The sequence below is a fragment of the Aulonocara stuartgranti genome (genome assembly GCF_965226115.1).
Source record: "Aulonocara stuartgranti genome assembly, chromosome: 1".
Taxonomy (NCBI): Eukaryota; Metazoa; Chordata; class Actinopteri; order Cichliformes; family Cichlidae; genus Aulonocara; species Aulonocara stuartgranti.
Genome location: NC_138939.1, coordinates 7117981 through 7145487, shown reverse-complemented (window position 1 = coordinate 7145487; position 27507 = coordinate 7117981). Strand labels below are relative to the sequence as shown.

At 40.0% G+C, this 27507-nt stretch overlaps 1 protein-coding gene across 3 annotated transcripts in view; it reads right to left on the bottom strand.

Annotated features, from left to right (window-relative positions):
- ntrk3b (neurotrophic tyrosine kinase, receptor, type 3b) overlaps positions 1-27507 on the bottom strand; it is a 222188-nt gene that overhangs the window by 7179 nt on the left and 187502 nt on the right. For all 3 annotated transcript variants that reach the window (XM_082528888.1, XM_082528887.1, XM_082528889.1), the window contains 4 exons: positions 25191-25321; positions 18116-18288; positions 16016-16259; positions 2061-2219 (listed from right to left, as the gene is read on the bottom strand). In XM_082528888.1, the coding sequence (XP_082385014.1) occupies positions 2061-2219; positions 16016-16259; positions 18116-18288; positions 25191-25321 (707 nt within the window). The remainder of the gene's footprint in view (positions 1-2060; positions 2220-16015; positions 16260-18115; positions 18289-25190; positions 25322-27507) is intronic.

Sequence of the window (27507 nt, the reverse complement as noted above, 5' to 3'; positions counted from 1 at the left end):
TTTCTTTCTCCCCTTCTTTCCCCCAGTCAAGTCTGTCCCGTATTCAGTAAGTGAAAATAAAATAAACAATAAAAGGTGAATCAAATGGACCATTACGGCAAGGCTGGGATGGTCAGTTTGGTAAAGTAAATCCGTTGGGCATCTTTCTTTGCCTTTAGACAACAATTCTGATGGCAAAAGAGCCAAACGGGACAGGCCAAAAAAAAAAAGAAAAAAAAAAAAAGAAAGGTTGCCTACCCCTGCTTTACACTCACAACTTCCATGATAGAGATTTTGGAGAAGTGAGAAACAATGTGTGAACACCTTGTTCTGGAGTGGTTTGTATTAGTTTTCTGCTTCCTTCCAACTTCTTTCTTCGAAAAATTTTATATTCATTATTTTAACTGGAGAGATCATACCAAACATGGTACCCAGAACATTAAATATTTCTTACAGCTTTTACTTAAATTCAAGCACCAACATTTATTTAATGGTCCATGTGTCACGGTCCTGGGTCGATGACCCAGTGTTTTGTGTATTATTGTTGTTATTCTATGATTTCTCCTTTGAATATGACTTCTTGTATTCTGAGTTCTTTTTTTGTATTCTAGTTTTAAGGTTTTGTTCTGTGCTCAGTCTGTTTCCTGTTTTACTTTGAAGGTCAGCGTATTCCATTTTGCTTCCTCCCAATCTCGTCTTTGTAATTAGTTTCAGCCGTGTTTCCCAGGTGTTTGCTCTCTGCCCTGTTCCCCACCTGTATTTAGTGTCTGCATGTGTTCCCGTTCATTGTCGCGTCGTCTCTAGTACTAGCCTGTGTGTTCTGTTTTCATGCCCCATTTCTAGCTCTCCCAGTTTAGGTTTTGTTTTGTGTTTGCCAGCAATAAAGCTGTGGTTTTTGAGTCTGAGTTCTGCCTCTGTGAGTCTGCATATCAGGTCTTTTTCCTGCCTGCCTGCACACAGACCATGACACCATGGGGTAACCTGCTATTCCATTTTGCTATCACATATAAAACTAAAACAGGGGTCTTGGTTAACGGGCACTAAGCAGAATAAATGTTTGAGACATGTCTGCCACAGAAAATGCATCACACTCTCTGCTAAAGAATGTATTTCTCTGTATAGAGTACATATATTACTCTTTGCTGTATTTAGAGATACCAAAAAACCAACCAATCAAACAAAAAAAAGCAGATAAGCTGGTCGGTGTAGCTCCGTAGAGGATGATAGTGGAGCCAGTGGAGCCCAGAAGTGTGATGCCTGTTTGAAACATGTTCCTACAGTACCCACTGTCACTGAGTCACTAATGCTCATTTATAATTATTGCAGTAATTTTTCAACGACTTAAACAATGACAACAACTGAATAATAGGCATGTGAATAAGTGAATAACAAGTACAAGAATTTCATCTGTACTATCTGTACGTACAAAATTACATTTGGAAAACAATTTACCTTCTTTGGCTGTGATATAATAAAGCACTCATCTCATCACAGTTTAATCAGCCGAGTGTTTCATTTAGCATGCCTAAAAACTTCTTCTGCGCAAGATGCAGAAAAATATGAAAATATCACATTTGTATAAAGCCCAAAAGCACATTGACACTTCTATTGATATTTCCATTCTATTGTAATGCCTGGGCTTACCCTACAAGCGTAATCCTAATTGAATTTTATTGATTTAAAGCAAAGACTTCAATGAAAAAAATAAGACCGCTCACGGGCGTTATGTAATGTGGGCATGGGCATCAATTTATCACCTCACCAAAGAGTGAAGAAACAACACGAGGCAGTAGATTAAGATCCAGAATAGCAGTGGTCATTTAAATCTGCTATTAGCAAGCTCGGGATTTCAGCCTTTCCCCCTCGCTGACGACATAAGGGGAAAGATTTTGATGTGCTTTGCAATAAGCTGCCCTACTTGATGTTTGGAAATGGAAAAGTAGACTTTCACATTTACCACTAGATGACCTGGAGCTATAATTTCCAGTGTGTGCATGAGATTCTGCAATTCAGCCTTTGATAATATGTGTGTGTGCTATATCTTGTGAAGGTTTATCTATTGTGCTTCAGGCGCTTTTTACCTCGTTGTTACCCAGCTGAAACCAAGGCTGCTTCCCATAGGTAAAGATCTCCCACAGAATGACTCCAAAGCTCCAGACATCGCTTTCCGTGGAGAACTTCCTGTACATGATGCTCTCTGGGGGCATCCAGCGAATAGGTAGCATGGTGTGTCCTCCAACCTGAGAGGAGAGTAGAGGAGCGGGGAGAGGAGATCTTTATTGCAAACAGAAATGTTGCAGCTAAGACAGAGATAAGAAGACTCAGTCATCAACACAACTCCCTGGTGTCTGGGGATTAACTGTCCATACATGTAACTGATACTCTGGGCTTAACATTTCATGAATGCCAGCTGCACTGCTGAATGTTGACACTGATGCAATATAGAAAAATGCTGACAGCTCTGTATGCATTGAAGCAACAGAAATACTTTAGGTTATCGTATAAAATGGCCCCTTTGTTCTTAAGTAAAACAGCAATCCTTTCTCTGCAGAGGTACAGGCATTAAGCAGAGGATCAAAGTCTCACAGCATGGAGCTGAATGTGGAATTTAATCAGTTTTTAAATAAATCAACCAAGGGGATAAGAGAGCTGCTGAATACACACTTATGCGCCATCATGGTAAAGACGTTCATGTGGCTTCTAAGGAATGTGATTAAATTCAACATAGCGGCATGCAAACATGCGTTTCTAAGATCTGCACACGGCAGGGACAGTTGAAGAATAGCACATATCAGCTTGAAGCAGTTTGGTGTCTGTAAACCAGCAGCACATGAAATGAAGTCTCCCCTTGCTGTAACTCCTTTCAGGGTGGATATTAATCGATTAGACAATCACCCATTAATCATCAGCTTCCATTAGCAGGCATTGTTTTAAGATCTATTTCCCATTCGTGTCAGTGACTGTGTTTTAATCATGGCCGTGTCGGGTTGAATAAGACTGATGTGGGAATGAGCTGCAAAGTATTGCAAGTTTCAGCTCAGAATATGAGTGTGATTACAGTGTACGGTGATTACAGTGAACGCTTTAAGTGTATTAGAAACAGATTTTTGTTTTAAACATGCAGGTGGTCTGACCTTTGCAGGAGAAATTTTTAGTGCTATTTTCTGATTGCCAGAAAAGTTTACTGGCAATCAGAAAATAGCTTAAAGCACTTAAATAGCTGTCATAACCACATACATGTCAACACATGATTAAAGTTCAATACTCAGGCCATGTGCTGATTTCATGAGACAACAAATGTGGTGAAAGCTGCACAAATATATCTGGATGATGAGTACATGTTTTTCTTTACTTTTTACTGAGATAAAGGTTACTCTCAACATTTCCAAACAAAGGTTTAAGATAGTAGGATTATGATTACTAATTAACTCCCAAGAGTAAACATCTAATAGCCTTTAATAGACACTTAGTGTGTTTGTTGCCATATAGAACTAAGCAGACAGCAGTCTACATAGTTCTAGTTTATGTCCTAATACTACTTAATCACCATTCATTTGTAACATTCTAATACAAATGACTACTTACAATACTAATTCTAAGCATTCTGTTGCCCTATCACTTCCTGCTGTCATTTATTTGTATTATCTGGTTCAGTTTTTGGCCTTTGCTGTTTTTATCTTGACAGTTCCGTTGAGATAAAATACGATGGATTCTAAGCCTCTTTGAGGTTTTTATCTCTAAGTCAGTGAAAGCACTCCTGCAGCATATCAGACACACATCTATCATCTGTCCATCATCAAAACCACCCATCCATCCATGCATTCACTGATCTATCCATCCATCCATCCATCCAGCAAGCAAGCAGGCCAGCAAGTAGGCCAGCAAGCTAGCCAGTCAACTACTCTTTTGGGCTCATTTTCTGTGCTTAGGACAAAATAAAATCCACAGTCAGACGTGCCATAGGCTCTGAAATCATCATTAGGAAAACCTCTTAGCTTGTAGCTGCATTCACCCTCATATGGTTCCTCCTATCTGTACCTCTGGGTTACAACACAATCAGATTCATTTAATCATAATAAGCTCTTTTCCCAACTCCATTTACCAGCTCCAACATCTGTGTGCCTTCAGCTGTGAGTGCTGCGTGGCATTTTAAGTATCGAGAAAAAAACACTCAGCTCAAGTCTTACTAATTACCTCCTAGTTCCGTAGCGCGCTCATTGCACATTTCCTTTGAAAGTCAAACACAATCTCCGTGTGTCAGCTTGACGTAGCAGATGAATCTTGGTGGATGTTTTCAAAGAGACATAAGATTTGTCAGTTTGCCAAAAGTCTACTCCTTCCTGGGCATTTATTCAGAGCGTCCTTTAGTTTGTACACTTCATCAAATTTAGTTGCCGAGTTAAAGGCCTCTGTTTGTTTTCCTCTATATGTCCTTCATCTGCAACCTTCTCGAATATCTATTAAATGCACCAAGTTTATGTGTTAGCTCTTTCACTACTGACTATTAGCTACTTTCAAATTAGTCTTTTGTAAAACTACACAAGACAGTCTTGGAAACTATACGACACAGTCTCAGAAAATATACCCAAAAGTATCAATGACAACACTGGCTGCCCTTACAGGCATATAGTGCAGATCAAGCAGCAACCTCCAGGGTTGAAAAATGAAGCTCGCTTCAAAAAATGGACCAGGAATGTGGTGTTGGTCCCTTTTAATAGAATTATCTGTCTTGCTGTGAAGTGCAGCGCATCCAAGAAGCTTTTGCTTCAGTTTTGGTAAGTATAATCATATCTTTGCTTGGGCTGGATGGCAATCACACCTCGTTAACTGGGCTTGCTAGCATTGCTAGCTAGTTCACATGTTTCAGGTTTCTGTGTTGAGCTGGGCTCTCTGCTTCAGGCTGTGTGTGCAGTCAATCAAAAAAGTACGTTTCATGTGCCCTATGACTCTTCCACTATGAGTGCCACCACCTCCCATCAGAGCTGTTATCAGCTAACAGTGATTCAATCGTGAAAAAAAATCTATAAACAGAAACATACAACAGTTAAAAAAAATATAACCAGGAACACAAACCTGGCTAAGAGGTTGGAATAATTTGAGATAATATGATGCAGAAAACCGTTAATCCTTGGATTTAGCACACGGTAAAAAAAATCAACATTTTAATTCTAATTAATAATTTTAATGCTGGATGCATTCTTGGTACTGCATCTAATATGAGGCCTGCACTGTAGAACTAGGTAACTTTAAACTGTATAAATGTAAATATTAGATATTACCATCCATAGTCTAATAAAGGAGAGATGTAAATCACTTTAGAGAATTAACAGCTTAATTCTATGTTTAGACTGAATTAGATACATAAAGAAAACATTTATACATTTGCACCATTCACCACTTGCCCACTTACAAAGAAATGAACAGTCTCTAATTTTTACATAAAAGCTATCAATTTATAACATTTTGTATTTTTATATATGTTACCGTCCATTACTATTTATAATTATTTGTAAGACTGTTTAATGCATTTATAAAAATAATCTATAAACCCAGACAGAATGAGAGTGGACTCGTTTGAGACGCATCTCTTTGCAGTAGAGGGACAACTGGTTGTATTCTGGTTATATTCGTACATAACAACAAGGTTACTGAGCATTTATGTGAGCTTTATGTAATTTTGAAGCTAAATTGCAACTGACAGCAACTGCGTCATTATTTGTGGAATTGAATTTATGAATTTCAGTTTTAAGTGCTCTATTTCTGCTGATTTGTCACAGTTAATGACCGTATTATCACAAACCGATTTTGTATAATTGCAAACTTGACTCCATTCAATCACAACCTAACAGCAGACTGACTGGTCTCGTGTTATCTCGGCCTTCACGCACCAAAGTCACTTTGAAGATGGCAGCTGACTGTGAGTGGTCACAGACAGAAAGAACCATTTCAAAGGCAACAAGATATCATGCTTACCGCACAATCTTCAAGTGTGACTGTAGCACTACTCAAATGGTAGCTTTTAGAACATATTAACTAAGCTTTTCAAAAAAGCCACAGGTCGCTCATGTATATTTCATGCTCTAAATGAGTCATCCTGTATTAACAAGCCAACATTAGCATTTTCCCTAAGTTCAGCTATACCAGGCAGATAGTAGGTTGAAAATAGTTATGACTCAGAAATGACTTGTTGGGTTCAAGCTGTTTAATTTTAGTGATAAAAAGGTGTCAAGTTCCATTTTTAAAAGTTGTTAGATATTTTAATTGGCTAAATTTGAACCTGTAAGTGAGACTAACATTTAAAAGAGAAACACAACCTTTTTTGAAAAGGTTAATTTTGATGACTGAAAGTCACACATACAATTTTGTACACACAAGTGAACCAAAATGTTCAGTGGAAAAAAAAAACAACTCATGAAGGTGCCTAGTAGAACTACCTGGTGAATGGTTTGTAAGCCTTGTTATGAGATATACAATGGTAACCTATCATCATACAAGAAAGAAGAACCCCAAGGTGTTTTTGTGTCCTCGTTTATTGAACTCCTGATTGTAGCTCCTTGTCTCAGGTGTCTTGACTAAGTCGATATCTGGTGTGCAGAGTGTTTACCTGAAAGTGTTATCCCAAAGTTGTATGCTTTTCTCGGACTGAATACAAATCAATATTTGTACACAGGGCCTGCAGGTCAACAAGACCAATAGAGACACTGTTCTTTACCAACACCTATATGCTGACTGAGAATCAGAATCACACTCCATTAACCTCCAGCATGTCAAACTGGAGGACACTGGAGGACGTTTCTTCTTTACTGAACACACTTTCATTATTCTTCAAATCCATTCACTTCCATATGGATGGGAGATGCTTAATATATGTGTTGTATCCTGTAAGATTTACTCATCAAAATGGCCACTGTCACATTTTCTCACAAAAATGTAATAATAATAATTAAGTATGAATCATTTCAACATAATGGCTGAAATATATAAAAACAGTCTCCAAAAGCAGTTTGGAAACATAGATCGCTAAAAGTATACTTCACAGATAATGTGGATTTTGAATTTCTATTTGTTATGACAGACATTTGCATTTCTGTCAAGTGTAGCGATGTTAAGTCTTTCTACTATTCAGAGCTTTATGCTTTAAAAACTTTTCCCTCTTTTTATCAGGAGGATTTGCAGAGTTTTACCTCCATTCTCCTGCTTTACATTGACACATGTTTATACCTCAGAGCAGCCCAGTACAACCACAGTCTTTCACTGAACCCGCCAGGGGTTAAGTGCTGTGCTCGACCGTGTCTCACTGTCGAGTTGTAAAGTACAAAGAATCAATGTATCATTCTCCTGAATCCTATAGAACCCCGGTTGTGCTTCTCTATAAGTTGCTCAAGGGCATCTGAGGTGTTACACAGATGCATCCTTTACCTCTTAATTTCTTGAGGCTTGCTCCGCCATCTCCCTGCCTAAACAATTATGATCCGTCACCACCTTGGAAGATAATCAAAGCTGCTGTTTTTCCTTCCTTCAGTGGTAGGACAGATAAAACAGTAATTAAGATAAACATAAATTCATGAAGCGTTCCAAATAAGGTGCCCTTTCTCCACATCCTGAATTAACACACTTATTGACAATGCCACTGGCAGTAGTTCTCTCTTCCATACACCCTTAAACTCATTCTTTAGGGTTTCACTTCAAGCTAAGGGCCAAATGAACACAGACTTAGACTCTACCTGGTCTCATTACACATGGCACAGTTTAACATTGTACACAACATTAAGCCAATATTGATGCAGAGACCAGTCGCCCCTATTATGCAAAACCTCTGGGTCGAGGTAAGCTAGGTGGGCCGAGTGTGAGGTGAAGAAGTTGGCGAGGGGCTGTATACCAATCTGTCCCTCTGTGGAGCTTTATAAAGATTAAACAAAATTAATTAAGTTCCCGTTAGTCTAAATGACTTATCTGAGGTCCTCCCTGCCCACTGCATGCAAGGCCCAGCCTCATCAGATGCATACTAATGATTTAACCGGAGCCGCCGTGGCGAGGGGCATTAAAAGTGGCTGACTCGCTGCTTCCCAAATGATTGCATGCCATCACCTTGGGTTTTTGTGACAAGGCCATGGTAATTAGCTTGGAACATGGGGGAAAAGGAAAAAAAAAGCTGAACACATAATAAAAATAAAATAATTGCCCCTGTAATTATCCTCATCTTTCTCACTCAATGTCACATCAAGAAGCTGGCAATGCTCTGCGGGGAGTGAGGAATGAGTCTGGGGCTTTTTTTGTTGCTGTGTAAACTGGATTAGTGCTCTGCCTGTCCCACCGTAGCAGGGGAGTGATTGGATTACGGCGTAGAGAGCACAGCAGCATGGCAGGGGGATAGATTACTGGCCCAGTCGGGCTCTTCGATGGGCGCACCGTGGCCTGTAGGGAGCCCTAGGAGGCCCCAGACATCTTAAAGGGCCCCGATAACCATCTTGAGACACTCTCTCTCCCTGCTTTAACCGTGTTGCTATCTCTGCTCTCCCAGCTCAAACAGCAACGAACACAAGTTCACTTTTAGAGGCTATGATGTCCATTAGGTTTCTACCTGCTGCGCTGCTGCCAAGTGGAGATAAAGTGGTATCTACTCTGGCCACTGCACGCCAGTGGGTGGTGAAACTTTCTGAAGGTATTTATTTTTTTAAACGCGCGCACACACACACACACACACACACACACACACACACACACACACACACACACACACACTTCACTATAGCTATCATGCAATTGTACTTTATTTTCTGTATCTAGCTCGCCAGGCTGATACTACAATGAGGAGAAAGGTAGGGCCTCATTGTTGTTGCTGACTTTGAACTGCATCTTGAATATGAATTATTTAGATACAGCTGGGTTTGGAAATGTCTGGACACTTCAATAGAACAAATACAGTGGGTTAAATGTAAAGTGCAAACCAGTGATCAGTGTCAAGATTATACGATTTACAATATAATTGTATAATAAAAGAAGCAGTATTGATGATAAAGTGATGGTACAAAACAATATGAGAGCCTGACATGTTTGTGGCTCTGCACATCCTGATTCATCCTAACAGGACAAGGACCCCTTTGACATTAGTCCACAGGGTCACTGCCAAAGTCCCTCTACAGTTGCTGATTGTACTCCATGCAAACATCTCTTAGATTGAAAAATGGCTCATACAGTATTTTAAAAAAATAGCTTGGAACTTGTTTGGACTGAAAAAAGAAACAAATATTTGTTTTTTTTAATGATTTCCAATCTTTGTGTCAGGTTACGCTAACCAGATGCTGGCTTTATCTTTAAATATCCCATAGAGGTATAAGAGTGCCATCAATCTCTCCATTTACGTCGCAACAAGAAAGCAAAAACATTTTCTAAATTTATTACTCCATACGGCAGCCATCATATAAGACAGCTGTGTTCTAGGCAAAGAGACAAGAACAAAACAAAAGAAACCTAAGGGGAATGGTAGAACAGACTTTTTTTATCCCTCCATGCAGAAATAATAAATATGGCCTGTGTACTCATTAGCACCAAGCTGCACACAATTTTGCGGAGCTTGTGCTTGATAAATAATGAAGCAGAGGAGCGTTTCTTTGATCCTTGAAAAATAAGAGAAACCTGGTGACCATTTTTCTTCAAAGAAAGGCAGTGCAGGTAAGCACGGGCTTTCTGGCAGAGACACTAAGAACAAGTCCTTGAAAATGAGTCATTAGATTGTAACAGTGTTCGATATCCCATAGTCCATATCCATGAGTCAGTGTCTCTAAAATCATTTCAATTTTCCTAAGAAATACTAAGTGTAAGATATGGATTTTTGTTCTCCTTATTTACCCAAGCAAGGTTTACCGGACACATATTTTTGATCCTTGTTAATTATCAGCTTTACATTTAGACAGTTTTGCGCTGTTTAAGTACGTCGACTTCACGGATTCTTTTTGATGGTAGCGATCGGGCGGAGACTTTTATTTCCAAAATCAGACGTCTTTCTTTGCACTTCACAATAAAATACAGATGCATCCGGAGACCTAGCTAACTAGCCTACTTCCGCTACGTCTAGCGAGGTCTGGCTCACAACCGGAAGTCAACAAAATCTTATGGGTTCGGTGTCCCGCCCATTGTACCACCCCCTTCAACTGTCCTGCCTCCAGTCTTCCCCACCTCAGCACTCTAGATAAAATCACTTAAGTTTAAGTTTCCTAATCTTCCACACTTACAATGAAAATATAAAATCATGAGTACATAATCACATTTCACACAAGCACCACTTCCCACAGCGCTCACAGAAATGAGAAACAACGCAAACTTTGCTAAATGAAAACACTGAAGGTAAAAATCCTGGATAATTTTAATAAGAACTGTTGAAAAAGTAAAAAGAAAGTAAGCCTTTACGTATTATCATCTGAGAAGAACCTCTATGTCCGTGTTAATAAAATGAGTCCAACCCTCTATTTAAACTAGAAGAATTGGTGCACAGCATTACAGTCTGACTGCAGCTTTCAAGTAACCAGACTGAAAACTTTTCACTGAACTTTTCACTTTTCCATGCCTTGGGAGCAGAATATGACACTAATTGCAAAATTGCTGTTAATTACTCTTACAAATCAGAAGCTGCCTTGGACTCCTGATTAGACAGAACATTCAACATAACACTCTTAGACAACCTGCATGAGCCCCTTCATCTATCCTGCAGATGCTTCTGAAACTTCCGAAAACAGCAACAGAAAAACAAAAACAGCAATGACTTGCTTTTCATTCTTGCAGCTTTAATGCCTAGCCACCTGTCATTTTGCCCACCTAACCATGTATAATTCAGTGCCTCACTCTCCGAGCCCAGGAAAAACATTTCCTGATATATCGCGAGGTACTGGTATAAAACAACTTCAGAGCAGGCTCGGGTGCTGCCGTCGGCCTGCACTAGCTCATGCAGTTGTCTCCTTTGAAACAACACAAAGGTATGTGCCTACAGTGTGAGGATGTGACAGATGGAAGTGATTTAGGACAATATTTGTCTTTTTCTTGAAGTTGCTCCCTCCTGCTGCAAAGTGTCTTTTGGGCAACGAGCATGGATACGAATGTGTGCGTGTGTGCGTTTACCCCTAGCCCCTTTGTTAGCCTACGCAGAGCATAACTACACAAGAACAACCATCTGCTTGTTTTCATCTGTCAATGGGGAGCATACCATGTTTGGAGACTGAGCTCATCACCCCCACCTGAGACCTCTGCTGGTGGTAGTCAGGGTGATAAGGTGTGCTTGGAGACTCACCTTATCACCCTCATGTCCAACCTGCTCTGCACGGACACCCCATACAACCAGCAGAACATATCAAGGACATGGTCCCCCATGATCCCAGCTTCCCACTCCCTTAAATATATTATACTGCATGTTTCACTCACACAAACAAAATCTTAAATGCTTACAAAACATGTCAAACATCCCCTGGTTGCCCAATTTGGCTTTATATCTGTTAAATCTTCTTGAAATTACTTTCTTTTGAGACCAAGCCAATAACTCACAGTACTGATATATTAAGCTTATAATTGTTAAAACAGCAACAGACAACTGAACCATTTAATCTTCCAGCTGATTGGTATCTGCTGCTAAATCGGTTGTGACTGAGAAAATAAAATGGGTTCTTAACTAAAATGAAGAAACAGTCTGTTTTAAACTTTACTTGTCCACAAAGAACCACTACAGCTACCAAGAGCTATTATCCAACCATGAGCTCCATGAAGGGGCTCACAGTTAAAGGGAAGAGAATTTTCTCCAATGTGTCATTTAGCTGTTTATCATTCTAAATTCTAATATTCAATCATAATATAAAGTCAGCACTAGAAAATAACCTAGCACAATACCTTGTAATTTGTCCAAGGGCTTGGGCACAGCTGACCAAGCCACCTTTGTGGATGGACTCTACAGTCTCTGGGCCATGCTGCAAATTTGTTTTCAATTTAATTATTATTGAGACAGCATAATTTTTCTGGATCTTAATCACCCTTCTTTCCTGCATTCAATGGATTATTTCCATGATGGGATTACTACACATGTAACCTACATATGTACAAATGATCTAGGATATTGTACAGTCCCATTTTACTCCACTTAGTCTGTGTTAAATGCAAATGACCCTCTACTTTCTCTAAGATCTGAGATGCTCAAGTAAAACTGCTCAGATGACTAAGGAGCTTGGAAAGAAAAGCGTCTGGACTTCTTTAAGTTGCTTGAAGACGTTTCACCTCTCATCCGAGAAGCTTCTTCAGTTCTGACAGTTAGACTACGATGACCCGGACAGACATATTGCTCAGATGACGCTGAAATGGTCAAACTTGTACTAAGGTTTTAGGTGTTATTACCTGAACTGTATCAAACATTGAAAATCTTGTTTGCAAAGCTCTTGGTTTTTTTTCTCTTTTTCTTGTGACCTCTAGGTCAAAATCTTTTTTTTTTTTTTTCTATCTCCAGCTCACAAATGCTGATTATATACAAGCTAACTATTTTACATTTGTTAGATTAAGGTTTTTTTTTTAGTTTTTTTTTTTTTAAATGAGTGCACCATATCTAGTACAGGAGATCAGATTTGCGTCTCTGCAAACCACACTTATTTAACAAATATGCCACTACTTTCTACTGGAAGCATCTCAAACTGATTCGGGCTGTAGTGGAGAGATTTCATTTTAAAAGTTTGTCAGTGTAGCTGCTCTTAAATGTTGTGTTCAATCAGTTGTAGATTGTAATAGTTTCATTTGTCTGTTTATGTTTATGACAGTGTTTGTTGTTCTGTTGCTGAGTATTAGGGCCAAAGTAAGAAAAAATATATCTTATTGATCATTTTGAGAATGATTCAAAATGTGGAGATTACATTTGTTGTTTCAAGACAAACTGGCACAGCTGCTGTACCCTGAAGTACCCTAAATCACACTTCAGAATTGGTTTAAGTAACAAGGAAGGAAATGATTTCTCTTTTAGCACATAAACACACTGTGGTTATCAGTATAAGGATGTTGAAAAGATGGTGCAGAAACATGCATCTGGTCAGATGGAAAAACACACAAACTCAGAAGAGTAGATTCATAGAACATGAAATGGCTGGTAATGGACAGATGCAAGGTTATCGATGGTTACACCCTCGTCCAATAAAGAGGATGGATGTTGTTTCACGAGACAGCTGATCAATTTATTTCACTAACTCATCCAAACAAGTAGGGCTGAACGATATATCGCATTTGCGATAATATCGCGACATGATCAAGTGCAATTTTCTAACCGCAAAGGCTGCGATTATACTCTGGACATGTCCAAATTCATGGGCTGCATCCTCCTGAGGCCGCATTTGTAGACCGATTACGTCACAGCGACGCGCCGAAGGCTGTCCAAATTACTACCATATCCCAGAATTCATAGCGCGGCCCAGCCAAACTCCAGTTTCCAGCAATGGCGGCCGCTACTAAGTTTTAAAATTACTCATACTAATCTTTCTGGGTCACAAAACAAACTTTTAACATATTTTCAGGCGAGAAAGTAGTTGTGTAAACATCAAATATCTGCTCGGTTTATCAAGATATCCCATATTTGCAAAAGTGCTTCGACGTTTTCAGAGGCGTCTGCTACCCACCAGCTCGACAGCTAGCCGGGAGCTCGAGGGTTACTGATGCGGCCGAGAACGGCACAACTCCCGGCACATCATTTTCAGATCACCGCGGAGTTTCGCTGCTCGGGTTAAACGTAATATATAAGTCACTTAGACAACCTAAAAATGTCATTGTTGGGCTTTTTTCAGTGTTTTGTTTGTTCGTGAGTAAATCGGTTTGGCTGAGATTAAAGTTATTAGATTAGATAAAATAAAACTTTATTAATCCCCCGGGTGGGTTCCTCCTTGGTTTTCACACAGCTGACTAAACGTCAAACAGAAAACTTATTAAACAGAAGTATGAGACAGTCGAGAATTTACACCAGTGTCTGGTTATATTTTAGATAGCAAGAAGCAGACGGCCGAGTTTATTAAACTCCACCGAGACAGCGGTGACGCTAATCAGAAGGCTAGACCGTCCAATTTCACGCCTTTAAACTTTAAAGGCGTGTTTGTGTGTGTGTTTATACAATTGCTATTATGTTTGCACTTTATGTGTAATGTTACTGACTGCAGAGATCAGTAAGCTGTGTGTATTTTTTATTTATTAGTTTTATTTATTTAATATTATTTTTTAATTGAATGACTGTCTAGTAGTTCACAGATGTCGAAAAACTGAGTGTGGTAAAGCCACTGATTTTGTTTATGTATATTTCTGCAATCTGCACATTGTACTGACTTTCATTTTCATGTTTACACCAGGGTTGCTTGTCAGCACTTTATGCTCAGATGTTTGTAAGCTAAAAATAAACTATTGTGTATGTTCAAATATACTGTTGTGATTGAAGAAGTTAAATAAAAATGTCAGTCATCAATTCATGCATCACCTCATGTCATCATAACAGAGGTCTGTCTTCCAGGAAAGAACAGTTTAAAATTAATGTAATATAGTATTGGCCATACTATATGATGTATTGCTTGTCTTTGTTTAATAATACAGAAGACAAAGACCTTAAAAAATAATCGCATATCGCATCGCAATCGCAATATTGGGGCAAAAAAATCGCAATTAGATTATTTTCCATAATCGTTCAGCCCTACAAACAAGGCATTTTGGAGAAGGTGTAGCAGGATATAGAGTACTTGAAACAACAATGAAATCTCCACATTTCGACTTTTTTCTCAAAATAGATTTTGGACTTTAATCTCGAAATTTCGACACTATTCTCAAAATGATCAACAATATATATTTTTTTCCATAACAAAGGTAACAACACTACCACTTTTTAAATCTACTACTATTTTCAGTCTTCCACTTTATAAATTATTGATGGTAAGCTTATTGATAGCATTGAATAATATATTTCAGAAGTGTGGCTGACAAATGAACATGTCATCAAACTATATCACTGAATATTAGAGAAGTCTTTAATATTCTAAAGATTAAGTAGCTTCATGTGCACAAAAACATCAAATATGCTTAAAATGACTGAGTTTGAAGTCACACTTGAAATGAAAACATATATGTTTGTGTTTTAAATTTTACAGTGGTCTTCTCAACACTTTTCCTCAGCTTAACTTTATGAAACCCTTTTGCCCAATGAGAGCCCAGCCATTGAAAAGTACACACAGAATCTGGCAATAATTACTTCATAAGAAGAACAAATAAGCTTAATCGCTCTTATGTCCGTTACACAGATTGTGGATGGACATGGACCCATGCACCAACTGCTAAAAGCATCTCCCCTCAAATTTCCTCAGACATTATTTCATGCGTGCAGAGCTGCTTACCCAGCAGGCAAGTACTTCATAACTGCTGGCGTTGCCCCAAGCAATGTCCGAACTGTCCCAGCTGTCACGCTGGGAAAACAGAATCAGGCGCACCTAAAGTCATTTCACAGGCCCAGGCTTTTTAAAGCAGCCAGATCTGTAGCAGCCATCACTCCACATATTTGTTCAGCAAAAATGCTAAATTCTTCAGCAAAGTAGTTGCCGCCTGGCATTCATCGTCGCTAATCGTGTTAAACAGTAGAGAAGACATGAATTGGACGCTATATAAACAAGCCTTTAAGCATTAGGCTAGAGGCTCAGCAGGCTCATCTCATCTCATACCATGCTGCTAAACAGCTCCATCCTTGCCTGCATGTATAGCTGGCTGCACAGTCCTGGGGCTGTATTATGGATGGGAGAGCTGATAACTCTCCTCAGAAAAGAAAAATTAAATAAAATGACGCAGCAGAGTAACACCCTTCACCCATTAGAAATATGTTTCTTACTAAGAGCTACAAAGGCTTTATTACAAGATAACATAGAGAAGAGGCCAAGGGAATATGGCAGAATTGTCTGAGGTGTGGAAAAAGTTTAAATCGTTTCGGCCTCACTCACGCTTGCAAACAGCTCTTTCTTTTAATCAAAAATAACAAGCGAACCAAACAATACCGGCTGACGCTTACCCTGTAGTAGTCACTGCTGTAGATGTCCCTGGACATGCCGAAGTCTCCAATCTTCACCAGCAGGCCGTTGCCCACCAGGCAGTTGCGGGTAGCCAGATCTCTGTGCACAAAGTGCTGGGAGGCCAGGTAAACCATGCCTGAGGCAATCTGGGTGGCAATGTGCAGCATCTGGGAAAGGCCCAGCTCTCCGTTGGACTGCAGTGGCTGGCCATCTACCAGGATCATGGCATCTGGGCCGTGGGCTCTGTATTACAAAGAATAGTGGATGATGATTTGATGTACTTGTATTTATATTGGTGGATTCTGGATAATGTTGACTTGAGCTCTGTGGTATTATTTTACAGTTAGACTTGAATTATCATGTTGTGTCCAGTCAAATTTGAAGGATGCAATTAAGACCAAAAACTCATCGGGAAGGTGTTTACTGAGCATAGATTAAGGCAGCTGAAGGGTTCTTTTCTCACAGACTTGTATACAACCAGACTTCTTTTTGCTCCAGAGGAGTCACCCCCTGCTGGCCATTTGAAAGAATGCAGGTTTAAAGCACAACAGTCTAATGCCCAAGCCATTCTCCAGCCTTGTCTTATGAAACCAACTTATTATTCATTAGAAAGTGAACTCTGTTATTTCTTCTCTCCTACTGTAAGTTTCATAGCTACACTTTAATTACTGGCTATAGGACCCTTTAGAGAACATTCTACATGTTGAATGAGCCTGCCTCTTTAAGAAGTAATCCAAAGCTCCTTATACTACTAATAAACCCTTATCCTGGCAATATATGTGCCTCTTTGTACCTATTGAGGATAATTACCATAATAAAGCGAGACTGTTAGAAATATTAACAAATGAACTATACTCTGCAAGCACTGCTTTACTGGCAGCGATAAACTGTTATGTGTCTGTTGTTTTTAATTCTGTGGTCGTAAGCTGTGAGCTTAGAGATTTTTTTCTTTGGCAAAAGTTTCATGTAAGCCAACTTGTCAGGAATTTTAACCAAGTCTCTGGATTTTCATCACAGGACTGTACATTTACCAGAACAGGTTGACTGCAGGTTTCTGGGTGACGATGAAGAACTCATTTCCTGTGAAGACTTCCTGCTGTTCTCATCACCTTCTCGTCACTTTGATTACAGACCAGGTGTCATGCAGGGAGGACTACCGCTCTCTCACTCTCTCGGCCTGTTTTTCCATCCCCAAGTCAGAATTTTATTGCAGCTCAATTTTCCTCTTGTTTTTAGTGTGTCTGTTATAATTTCACTCTGCTGTTGGCGGATTAGTAGTACTTTTTCTTTCGCCTTTCTGCTTCTTATTATACTTCACAGACATACAGTAATAGGTGAATAAGAGCAGGGTGCCCTGCTGCTTATCTGAAGGTTGAATTTGGACCTGCACGTTAGATCTTGTATTCACTCCTATTGATTCCCTGCACATCTCATCTCTTAAATGTGACCAACAGGACCAACAGACCAAGAATCAGCTGCGTCTTGCACCTTGCATGAAAGAATTTCATCATTCGCGACATTGCCTTTCATTTCAGGAATGATTTCCCAACAGAAAGTCTTCACGCACTCTTGAATGCACACAGACATTCACACTCACACTCCATCGTAACATGTCATCTTTTCAACTATTGCTGAAATTTCAAAAACAAGATCGACCACACACACACACACACGTGCACGTGCATACACACTGCTGCTGCTGTGTACACTCTTGAAATAGCAGACTTCTTTCCCAGATTCCTTCTTTGCACACTGACATCAACTCCAGTGAAGCTTCCCATTACCAAAGAGCTTGCTGTACCGGCATCGTGTCACTTTTGTTGAAGCTTATCAGAGGTCACTTCCCTTGGTACAGTCTGACATTATGGAACAAAAGCACTAAAGCACTCGTGTTTGCTAACGCACAAAGCTGTGAAGCAAGCCGGATATTTGCGGCAGCTATTTCACAAAAGAATTTCAGGTTTTTAGTCTTACTTTCATTTACTGTACGTATTGTGAATGAGCCGGTGCGTAGTTCCAACATACTCGCACATATTTGCATTGTTAAGTTAACCTCCTAATTTCAAGAAATGTTCAATTTTCAATAATAAAAACTTTACCTGAGGAATTTGTTGAGGTCTCCATGTTTCATGTATTCGAACACCATAATGAGAGGGTCTCCATCTACGCACACGCCATAAAACTTAACAATGTGGTCATGCTGCAGGTTGGTCAGCAGCTCGGCCTCTCTCTGGAAGTCCTTCCTGGCTGACAGGTTGGGATCTTTAAGAGTCTGAAAGGAGAAATAAAAAAGTCAGATTTACATATTTTGAAAACTACACTGGTTTGTTATCCAGGATCTAAAAAAATCATGAAGTCTTCATTTACGTGCCATTGGGGAATCAATCATCCTTTGCATCCTGTTGATACTTACTATTTACTTTACCAGTGAACGGTTTCATGGTTCTGAAAAAGATCTGCTAAATCTGCTAAATTTGAGTGATCAATCAATAGAAAATTGCTGCTTTTCCTGGTATCAGGCACTGACAGATACATTTTTATTAACACTTTAAAATGATCTACAGTATGGTGCATTAATTGCTACATGTTTAGCTCTGCCAGCAAAATAAGGCAACCACTTCAACAACAACATCAGAGAAAGCTCGCTTCAGCTTTTAGAGGATACAACTTTTTCTTGCCCTGATTGATTCAGGTTGGCTTCTGTCTTCCAAATGAGAATCATCCACTTAGTATGCTAGACTATCTGACAGTTTTAGTTAGTCCTTGATTCACCCTCACATGCCACCATGACCTTGACAACCCAGGTTTTGAGAGAAATTGCCTGCGTGGATTACCATGAAATCTGAGGACATAAGAACCTTCAAGGTTCCCAATAAAATAAATAAATAAATAAATAAATAATAATTATGCTAATCAGCAAGGGTTAGCGAGATAAACTCAACTAGAGAACAAGCCAAATGTTATTTTCTAAACATCAGCATGTTTTTTTTTTCATTTCCTTTTTCTTATGCAGCAGAAATGAAAAGCTGGAGGCTGTTAAGTTTCAATTTACCAAACGAACAAGGGCACAATGAGATGATGTGTGTAAAATACTACTAGCCCGACCTGATATAGGTGTAAAATACATGTTGAAAATATGATATTTAATCCAAGTGGTCACATGCTTCATGTATGCCAGGAGTTATTATTTGTTTCCACTGAACTTTTACTGATGCACAAATATTTTTGTTCCTAAATAGAGATGGATGGAAGTTCACTTTTTGTCACTGTTAATTTGTCACTACAGTAATTTAAGAATTTATTTGCTCACTTTAAGCGCCGTACTTTTAGGAAATCAGCACTGAGATGCCATACAGGGAGTGCAGAATTATTAGGCAAATGAGTATTTTGTCCACATCATCCTCTTCATGCATGTTGTCTTACTCCAAGCTGTATAGGCTCGAAAGCCTACTACCAATTAAGCATATTAGGTGATGTGCATCTCTGTAATGAGAAGGGGTGTGGTCTAATGACATCAACACCCTATATCAGGTGTGCATAATTATTAGGCAACGTCCTTTCCTTTGGCAAAATGGGTCAAAAGAAGGACTTGACAGGCTCAGAAAAGTCAAAAATAGTGAGATATCTTGCAGAGGGATGCAGCAGTCTCAAAATTGCAAAGCTTCTGAAGCGTGATCATCGAACAATCAAGCGTTTCATTCAAAATAGTCAACAGGGTCGCAAGAAGCGTGTGGAAAAACCAAGGTGCAAAATAACTGCCCGTGAACTGAGAAAAGCCAAGCGTGCAGCTGCCAAGATGCCACTTGCCACCAGTTTGGCCATATTTCAGAGCTGCAACATCACTGGAGTGCCCAAAAGCACAAGGTGTGCAATACTCAGAGACATGGCCAAGGTAAGAAAGGCTGAAAGACGTACACCTCTCTGAACAGTGTCTGGGAGGCTGTGGTTGCTGCTGCACGCAATGTTGATGGTGAACAGATCAAAACACTGACAGAATCCATGGATGGCAGGCTTTTGAGTGTCCTTGCAAAGGAAGGTGGCTATATTGGTCGCTGATTTCTTTTTGTTTTGTTTTTGAATGTCAGAAATGTATATTTGTGAATGTGGAGATGTTATATTGGTTTCACTGGTAAAAATAAATAATTGAAATGAATATATTTGTTTTTTGTTAAGTTGCCTAATAATTATGCACAGTAATAGTCACCTGCACACACAGATATCCCCCTAAAATAGCTAAAACTAAAAACTGCTTCCAAAAACATTCAGCTTTGATATTAATGAGTTTTTTGGGTTCATTGAGAACATGGTTGTTGTTCAATAATAACATTATTCCTCAAAAATACAACTTGCCTAATAATTCTGCACTCCCTGTAAAAGCAAGGGAGCATAGTTTCTTACAACAAATTGATGTGCCTTCTATATTGGACAGAATTTTTTGTTATTATCAAGGTAAAGCTTTTGCATTGTTGCAGTATGGGTGGACAAAATGTTCAGAGAGAAAAAGGAAGACTTCAGGGGTATTCCTATAACTACAGACGGAATCTGTATTTGCCTCTGGACCATTTAGTAAGGAACATTCAGTATGAAATGTCCTTGGTTCTGTACATCCTGAGAGTCAAGCAAATGGAGTAAGCATTACATACAATGGCACTTCTAAATAATATTAGTATTTTGAAAATAAAACAGAAAATTATTAATGAAGAACAAACCATGACCGGAGACAGTTGGTGTTGATGCATGTCCTGGTCTGCCTCCAACTTAAAACTTTCAAGACTTAAAGGATCTGCTGTTAATATGCTGCTGCCAGATAGCTGTACTGCTCACAATACATCTTTCTACAAACAATTACAGCTGTCTGAGGAGTAGAGATGAACTCAATGTACACATTAATTGATTTGACTGGAAGTAAGATCAAGCAGGCAAATAAACTGAACTCATTTAAAGTCTAGACCACATAATTTTCTAAATCGTACTTGTTTCACAAATATCAAATAAATGCAATAATATATTACTGGTGCGTCTGCTGGAGGAGAAAAAAAGACTTTTGGCAGTTCATCAGCAACAGAAAAATAGGGAGTGTTGATTATCCTAGTCTCTTTAGCATTGGTTCCTGTTTTCCCAGCCTGCTGCTGACATTATTACAGATGGAATGACCTTGGCATGGAAATGCATTTACTCATATGTGCTCTTCTTGCAGTGAAATGCTAGAGGTGGTTGAGATGTACAGCAGAGTAGGTAAAATGGCCATAAAATTCTATTACCAAATCAAACCGCACTCTTAAGGAAATGTTTCTTGTCTGGGCATTCCTCCAAAACAATACCTTCAAAGTGCTTGAACACGATAAATTGAGGCAAAGCGCTGCAATGAATTTTCCCTTTGTTGACCTTTAAGAGAATTCAGAGAGCTGGTTCCTGCTTTCTCACAGGCAGGAGAATGTTCAGATGAAAATCCACATAGTATTCTGTTTTAAGGAGGTCAAGGTTTACTCACAAACTCATTTGCTAATTCTATAAGAGGGAGAAAAGAAAGTTACAGGCAGATACTCCATCACCTTCATCTGTACTATTTCACTTCTCTGTTGTCAAGGTCAGGGTGGTTTTCTCCCCCCCCCTTTAGGTAGTTTTACTGAGTCCACAACCTCTTATTCACATGTTTTCCATTCAGACAACTCTTTATATTCACCCTGGGTGCTGCCAAGCACAACTTAATATTAAGCTTTGTGATGGCACACAGGGACAATGGTTTGAAATGCTTCAATCTCTTTAAAACAAATCATTAAATTCACAGGGGTATTAACTTTGCTCCGCTCGTTCTTCCATTTTGACAGATGCCGCTGGTCCCCTGACTGTTAGTAAGGCAGGTTCCAGATGGGAACAAAGACTAGAACTCCAGCAGACAGACACCAGATTCAATATCAGCATATTCATTCGGCTTTGCCTAAGACTGTGTCAGAATATGCACCTATGCCAGGTACATGGAAACTTAGCATAAGCAATAAAGAAAAGGATAATCGTGTAACCAGCACTCACAGTTAAGATAGTGACTTCCTTAGAGGAACTGTTGTGTGCTGTACCTTGTGTCATGTTTGTAATATAAGGAAAATAAACAGTTATTTTTGGTGCATTTGACTTTAACTTTGCCTGTAACTTTGCCAGAAAACTGGTGACATACCAGGAAGATAGACTACCCAGTAAATAAATAGACTCTCTCTGAAACCACAACTGGGTTTAAACACTTAAAGAACTTGTTACGGTTGTGCAACCCAGGAACTCATATTCCCTAATGATATCATCAGCTATCCTACTTTCTGAGTACCGATATCAAGGTTCTTACTGGAATGGTGTCCACTATGGCTGTGTAATTAAGTGCAGTCAGTTTGTGCACTGGGCTGTGATACACCATATGGACAAAAGTAGTGGGTCACCTACAGTTTACACCTACAGGAGCTGCTTGATCATTCCATGAACCATCACGGTGCACAGTTTTTGTGCTGATGTTAATGCCAGAGGAGGCTTGGAATTCTGCAGTTAGTGAGTCAGCAGAGCCTCACTGACTTTTACACACTACGTGCCTCAGCACTCGGCTATCCTGCTCTGTGCAGTAAGTCTGTGCAGTGTGCCTTTCTGTGTGGCTGAGTTACTGCGGTTGCTGAACGATTCCACTTAGTAATAATACACCTTACAGCCGATGGTGAAAGAAATATTATCAGTCACATCAATCATTCAATCACATCACTTGTTGCAACATTGGCATCCTGTTACTGTAACACATTCAAATTCAGTGAAAGAATGGCCCATTCTCCCACAAATGTTTTCAAAGGATTGCATGAAAGGGTGCTTAATTTTGTGCACCTGTGGCAACAGGACTGAAAAAAGAAACACCTGAATTTCAAGTTTAATACTTTTGTTGATTTATTGTGTTTAGTGAGCAGCTCGCAATCTTTATGTTGTTGGATAAATTTATTTGTTTCCATTTTGGCTTTATTTTTCTTCCCAGTGCAACAGGGAGTTGCACAGGTGAGCTTATTTAATAAGCTTCAGAGATGCTTGTTGACCCTTGTGAGAATGGCAGTATGAGCCCAATGCGACATCACAACTGTTGGTGTGTGCACTACACTTTGGTTGTGCATCTCTAGATTTTTGTAATTTTTATTATCATGCCATTGAAGCATCCCTACAAGAGGTCAGAGTTTATCAAATGGCAAAGCGGAAGATACTGCAATAATTTGAAAAGATGAGACTTTCTAGAGGGAACTAGAACTCGTTTGGCTCTCGGTGAAGGCAGTCGCACTTTTCTCCTCTCCTCCTTCCCCTTATCTTCAATGCTTAGCCTCTTGTGTCCTTGTCTTGTCTCGTGTGTATTACTTTCCCTGGAACACTCTCTCACAGTCTGTTCTCTAAAACCTAAAAGAGAATTATGGATTTGATCAACTGGTCTCTGAATGCTATTGACACCCTTTTCTCAACGAGAAGTCTGGGCTCGGGAGAGCCCGAGTGCCCTGGAGGGACTTTCCCTGCCGGATACACGATGGACGGGTGGCAGAAATGGAGGATCGTGTGCCTGGCGGGACTGTCGATCGAGGACGCTGAAGATATCTATCTATTCGGAACCATGATACCAGGGTTCTTGCTGATCGGAGCTGGCTTGGCCCTGGCATATCGGAGAATTAAGAAAGCGGAACTGGCTGTTCAAAACCCCCCCAAGGCTGCCCGCTGGGATTGAAACGATGGGACGAGGTGCAACTTCTCAGAATGGGCTCACTGAAGACCTTGGAGACGCTTACAGCTGCCGTGAATACTCAGAATAAGACCTCTGAGCGTATATTGGGTTACATCAAGGAAAAGGCCGCTCAGAATAACATCTCTGAACGAAAGTTGGATTACATCGTGGAATAACTCACTGCAGTCGTGAGTTCTCAGAATCAGCTCTCTGAGCACAAGAATGACAAGACCACGGAGCGCAAGTTTGATAACATCATGGAGAAGCTCGCGGTTCTCCAACGGGAGATTGAGAGACCAGTGTCGGAGTGTTAAAGAGCAGCTTTGAAATTCTCATGACTGTTCTTCCCACTCTATGCAAGGCCACCTGGGTTGGCTGGTAGACTGTTTACTTAGCCTGATAGGGCAGAGGACACTGTCTCAGCTGAACTATGGACACGCACACACATACATTTACACTGATAAGCACTCGCACATCCCCCTTCCGCTTCCAATGCCTTCGATGCTTGTTGCCTCCTGGGAACACGAGGCGGGTCTGGCCTGCGCTAGAGAGTTGGCGCAGTGGCAGGATGGCTGCTGTGTTGCCTGGGATTACTCCTTATCCCCTAATGTTGTGCTGTGGACATTTATGTGCTTTCTGTGCAGAGGAGTTTTTTTGTTTCCTGTTCTCATGCTGTCCTCCTATAGCCCAGCATGAGTAGAGGTCTCTTTTTTTCCTCTTGTACTTTCCCATTGTAGTGTACATTTCAGTGTTTTTTCTGTAATGCAACCGCTCTCTGACTTGTATCCCCATGTGATGTCTGTGTTGTGTGTGTGTATGGTCGAGGGGCGGGTTCATTCCACTGCAGGGCAACCTGCCACTGCATGTGGCGAATAAAATTTGAACTTGAACTTTAATAACTTTGTAAAGGTACCCCTGTACCAGTGCTGATGCAGGGGAATGGCAACACCCATTGTTCAGGCAAAGAGATCTGCAAGTCTTCAGTGCAGAATGGGCAATGCTGAATGGGTACGGGGCTGTGGGGACCTTACAAATAGCACAGGAAACAACCATAAACTCGGCTCAAAAGAGGTCATCATAGCCACTTGAGTTTAGAAGTCATCAGTTTTGAATTTGGGGCATTTTCCTCGCCCATTAGATTACGAAATGCAAAGAAAAACATTTTGTATTGTATTAAAAATTTAATCAGTGATGGATTACCTAATTTGAATATTTTTTACTGAGGTAGGCTCATAGAAGCTAGAGCAGTCACTGTCTGGTGGCAAATGAAAATTCCACACTTGCTTTGGTTTTCACTTTCAGAAGCTACCTCCAGTCTTTTAAGTATGTTTTACACTAACCAGCAGCTGCTGAAAGGTTCATATTTACAAAAATAAGAATCTCACACAATGTTCAGCCATTACTGCAATCCTCTTTGTAACACTCAGACACACAGCTAACCACTTAAAACGTACCTTAACGGCCACCAGCATCTTGTCCTTAGTGGGACTGAGGTTGTAACATTCTGCCAAGAAGACTTTACCGAAGGCTCCCTCGCCCAGCTCTCTTTTCAGGATGATGTCTCTCCGCTTTATATGCTGGACAACTAAAATCAAAGAAGAAGAAATGATGACAGATTTTAAAAAAACAATAACTTTTTTGAGAATTTCAGTTAGACTTTCATACATTTTTATGTGTTTAATCGCACAGAAAACGTGTTACATTGGCAGTGAAATGCTTTTATCAAATCAAAATGTTACCAATAACTAAACTAAAAAGGAAGGAAGTTGTAAGGCAGAGAAGGGGAGACAGAACATAAACAGTATTACTGCACTGGAAGCTGGACATGCAGCTATATTGCAGTATTTTAAATTCCAGACAAGTTGGCAAGATTTCTACAGAAATATTCGTGCTGACCCACAGGGTGGTGTTTACAAAAACTGGCACCAGACATCTTAAAACCAGTGTTTTCTGTAATGGTGAAAGCATTAAAAAATATACTGAATATTTCAATATTTTTCTCCAAGTGTGATCCACCTCCAACAAGATGTATGATAGTGTCAAACTGCAAGGAAAAATGTTTTATCTAACTTTGGAGCTACTCAAAGAACACTTGGAGCATTACAGTTCAAGTGGTTTTAAATCTTAGAAGTGCAAATAAACTGCCAGGTGACACTGGACCTGCTGAGCTATAAATCTCTTATCTGGATTCCTCGGTTTTACTGTCGCCACTGAAACGCCACAGGAGGACATTTTCTAATGAGAACAGAATTGTAAAATTTTACTCTTTGAGAAACATAAAACAACTGGCTGAGCAGAGCGGGAGAAAGCAACGTCTTTGTCTTTTTCTGTTACCTGTAATAACTTACTTTAGAGGGATATCTTTAGAGTTACGAGGTAGTAAAGTCGGTATATTTTTCTGTTGAGCGTGTGACCTTAGATCATTTTCACCCCTTTTTGCAATTGCTTGCAATATTTGTGAACCTAGAATGGAGGCTTATTCTTCTATTGATTGGCCTGGTGGAAAACGGGTGGATCTTGACTTTTGTCCGCAAAATAACAGGCTGAATAACTCAAAAGGAGATACAGGAAAAGGTAGAAATAGCACGACAGAAAGCTCTGTATGAAAGAGCTGGTGAGGCGTAGGAGTTGCTGGCTTCTGATAGACCTACTCGATGTGCCTCAGTACAAATACTGATCACACAGTTTCACAACAGATTTAAATATATATATATATATATTAGGGGTGCAACGATACTCGTATCGATGTTGAACCGTTCGATACAGTGCTTTCGGTTCGGTACGCATATGTATCGAAAAATACCAAATTTGTAATTTATTTTATCAACTTTCCTTCTGACAATGCTGTCTGTGTTGAGCGCTCAGTGAATCTGCGTTCGACTACTCCGCCTAGGCTGCACTGTCAAGCGCAGATCCGCTGAGCGTTCAACACAGACAGCATAGTCAGGAGGAAGAGCGCAGGGCAAGCTAGCAAGACAGAAGTTAAGCTCTCCTTGCAACATGGCAAATTGAACCTCATTCAGGGGCCCGTTCTTCGTACGTCGCTTACTACATCCAAGATCAAATGACACATCCAAGACCAAATCATCGCGCTAACCGTGAGCTCGCTAATCCGGTTCTCCGAACACACCTGCTGTTGACGATTAGTACAGCTGGATGAAGTAATGTGAGATCACTGGGTGTCGTAAAAGGGGCTACGCATCGATAGTAGAAACATTGATCGGCAACCCTCTGATTGGTCGGCGAAAATGTCGAAGGAGCGCACTCGGTATTTTTCGGCAGCAGAGCAAGAACTCTTGAGTGAGGGATTTCAGGAGTTTCAGAGTTTAATTAAAACGCAAGGGAACACTGCAAAGGCTGCAAAAGCAAGGAGAGAGGGCTGGCAGAAAGTTGCTGACAAATTAAACTCGTAAGTAATTTAATAATAATAATGGAGTGGATTGATATAGCGCTTTTCAAGGCACCCAAAGCGCATGACAATGCCACTATTCATTCACTCTCACATTCACACACTGGTGGAGGCAGCTACAGGTGTAGCCACAGCTGCCCTGGGGCAGACTGACAGAAGCCAGGCTGTCATATCGCGCCATCGGCCCCTCTGGCCAACACCAGTAGGCGGTAGGGTAGATTTATCATATCACACTATATTATCCAATATTATATTACATTATATTATATTATGTTATATTATATCCCCTTTCACATTAGAGCCACAACAGGACCCACTAGAACATGGGAACAAGTAAAAGTGAAATATAAGAATATTCTACA